Source organism: Gracilinanus agilis, unplaced genomic scaffold (assembly GCF_016433145.1).
Source record: "Gracilinanus agilis isolate LMUSP501 unplaced genomic scaffold, AgileGrace unplaced_scaffold23534, whole genome shotgun sequence".
NCBI lineage: Eukaryota > Metazoa > Chordata > Mammalia > Didelphimorphia > Didelphidae > Gracilinanus > Gracilinanus agilis.
In genome coordinates this window covers 1,194-3,447 of record NW_025355285.1, presented here as the reverse complement: position 1 = coordinate 3,447, position 2,254 = coordinate 1,194, and the positions used below count along the sequence as shown (strand labels likewise).

General features: G+C 55.5%; 1 protein-coding gene across 1 annotated transcript; it reads left to right on the top strand.

Annotated features, from left to right (window-relative positions):
• Window positions 1-423: 423 nt before the first annotated feature.
• Window positions 424-1,826, top strand: LOC123254513 (peroxisomal acyl-coenzyme A oxidase 2-like; the record flags this gene model as incomplete). The annotated part of the gene is made up of 3 exons (XM_044683517.1): window positions 424-586; window positions 775-926; window positions 1,627-1,826. Coding segments are annotated over 3 exons (515 nt in total), but the record flags the coding sequence as incomplete, so codon positions are not given.
• Window positions 1,827-2,254: the final 428 nt, after the last annotated feature.

The window sequence follows — 2,254 nt, the reverse complement described above, 5'->3', positions numbered from 1 at the left end:
CCTATTTCAAGTTTTTAATGCCAGATAGAGTCGTTTATGTTTGACTCTAGCGGCAATTGCGATCAATAAATTTTTATTCAGGACTTACTGTGTGCCAGGCCCAGTGCTGACAAGCACTAGGGTTCATTGATAAGACATTGACGGTACTTTAGGGAAGTGCTGTGGGAAAGGGGAATTGGAGTCAGGAGAAACCTTAGCTTGAATCCCAAGGCTTGGGATTTGTGACTTTGCCTGGGGATACGGGCTTTGGGGCAAGTGCCCAGATCCTCTTATTTAAAAACAGAGGAATTAGAATGCCTGCCAGGGGATGGAAGGAGGTTCCGGTGAGATAAGGGGGTCCTTTGGGAAGAAGGGAGCCACGGAGACGGGTGAGAGAAGACCCTGCAAGGCAGCCACTCACCCGCCTCTCCTCTCCGCATGCAGAAAGCATGATCTACAGCGACCCAGTGTTCAACCAAAAGAACAACTACTTCATGAGCCAGAACCAACGGTATGAGGCCGCCGTTCGGAAGAGCGTTCATTGCAAGAAGCTGATGAAGCAAAAGGGCTGGAAGGAGGAAGGTCCTGAAAGGGGGTACATGTACAGGTGAGCGTCGTGGGCAGCCGCCGTGGGGGTGCCAGAGCCGCCTTCTTCCCCAAAGCCCAAACCCGGCCTTCGGGCAAGGGCATCCGCGGCGTCTCGTGAAACGAGCTTGTTCCTTGACCCTTGCTTCCGAGCCTGCCGGGAGCCCCATTTCTCCTCCCGTGCCTGGCGTGCATGTTTGTGTCTCGTAGGGCCCTTGCAGGAGACACCGCGTTTAACATCCACGCAGTCTTCCAGAGAGCCCTCCACAGCCTGGGTGCAGAGGAGCAAATCAAGAAGTGGGGTCCCCTGACGGAAAACTTCCAGATCATTGTGACCTACGCGCAGACAGAAATGGGACACGGTAAGGCCAAGAAGATGGGGGGCTGCCCACTGGGGAGGACACAGAGCCAGCTTTGGGGGATGGGGGGCAGAAGGGGTGCCGAGGAGCCCCCTCAAAGCCAGAGAAATGGGGCTGTCCCGCTTCCAAGGTAGCCTGATCCAAGTGGAGACAGTGAAGGGCCCCTCGCAGAGACGGCTGCCGAGGCACAAATTATTACAGTCACGCTGACCATCCCCTTCCGCTAACGCCATTTACCCAGGATCCAGCGGGAGTCCTTTCTCCTTGGGGATCCAGGGTGCATGGTGATAAATGGGAGCAGATTGTCTGAGCAGCTGCCTCTCTTGCCTTTCCCGGTAGGGTTAAGGCAGGGCAACCCTGCAGGGCAGCCTGGAGATGACTCAGCGAAGGGCGAGGGAGGTTTGAGTCTGGCCTCAGACATGTCAGTCCTGGTTCTAAGACAGAAGGGCTCCCAAGGGTAGGGGAGACGCTTAGCGGTGCCCTTTCCTCCGGGCTCGCTGTTTTCAGCTCCCTCTTCTGGACTGGGGACAGGTTTCAGGTGGTGAGATGCAAGCAGGGAGGGCCACCAGAGCCTTTGCTGCAAAGCCCCCGGTAGGGCTGGCTGCCTCCCAAAGGCTCGGGGGGCCACCCATCCGGACCGTGGCGGGCTCTCCGGACCAAACCCCTGTGTCTGCTAATGGAGGGCTTGTTTCCTTGGTCAAAGGGACGTACCTTCAAGGCCTGGAGACGACAGCCACCTACGACGCTTCCACCCAGGAGTTTGTACTCAACACGCCGTCGTTATCTGCAACCAAGTGGTGGCCTGGAGACTGTGAGTATCCAACCCCCACCCACTCCTGTGCCCCAGAGCCCTCGTCCTGTGCCAGGGCCATTCTCCACAGGAGGGCGAACCAGGGCAAGGCGGTGAACTTTGTCGTGATATCCTTAGACCCGAGTTCAGATTCTGCCTCTGAAGGTGCAGGGTGACCACGGGCCTCTTCCCTTCTCTGGCCCTTACCTTTCTCTAAAATGTACAAATAGCCCCTCTGGGACAACTATTAGCCTCGCACCAGTGTAGAAGATGAGTAGGTCCCTCTCATATAGAGGAGGGGGAAGTCAGAAGATGGATTTCTCTATTTAACTCTGAGGGCACAGACTATCATCAAGAAAAGGGCTGTGGTAGGTTACCAACTCTGTTCACTCCATTCATTTAGTCAATCAGAAAGTTTTTATTAAATCTCTACTATGTTCCAAGCACATAGTGGGCAGCCAGGTGGCACAGTGGACAGAGCACCTGGCCTGGAGTCAGGAAGGCTCATGTTCCCGAGTTCAAATTCGGCCTCAGATATTTC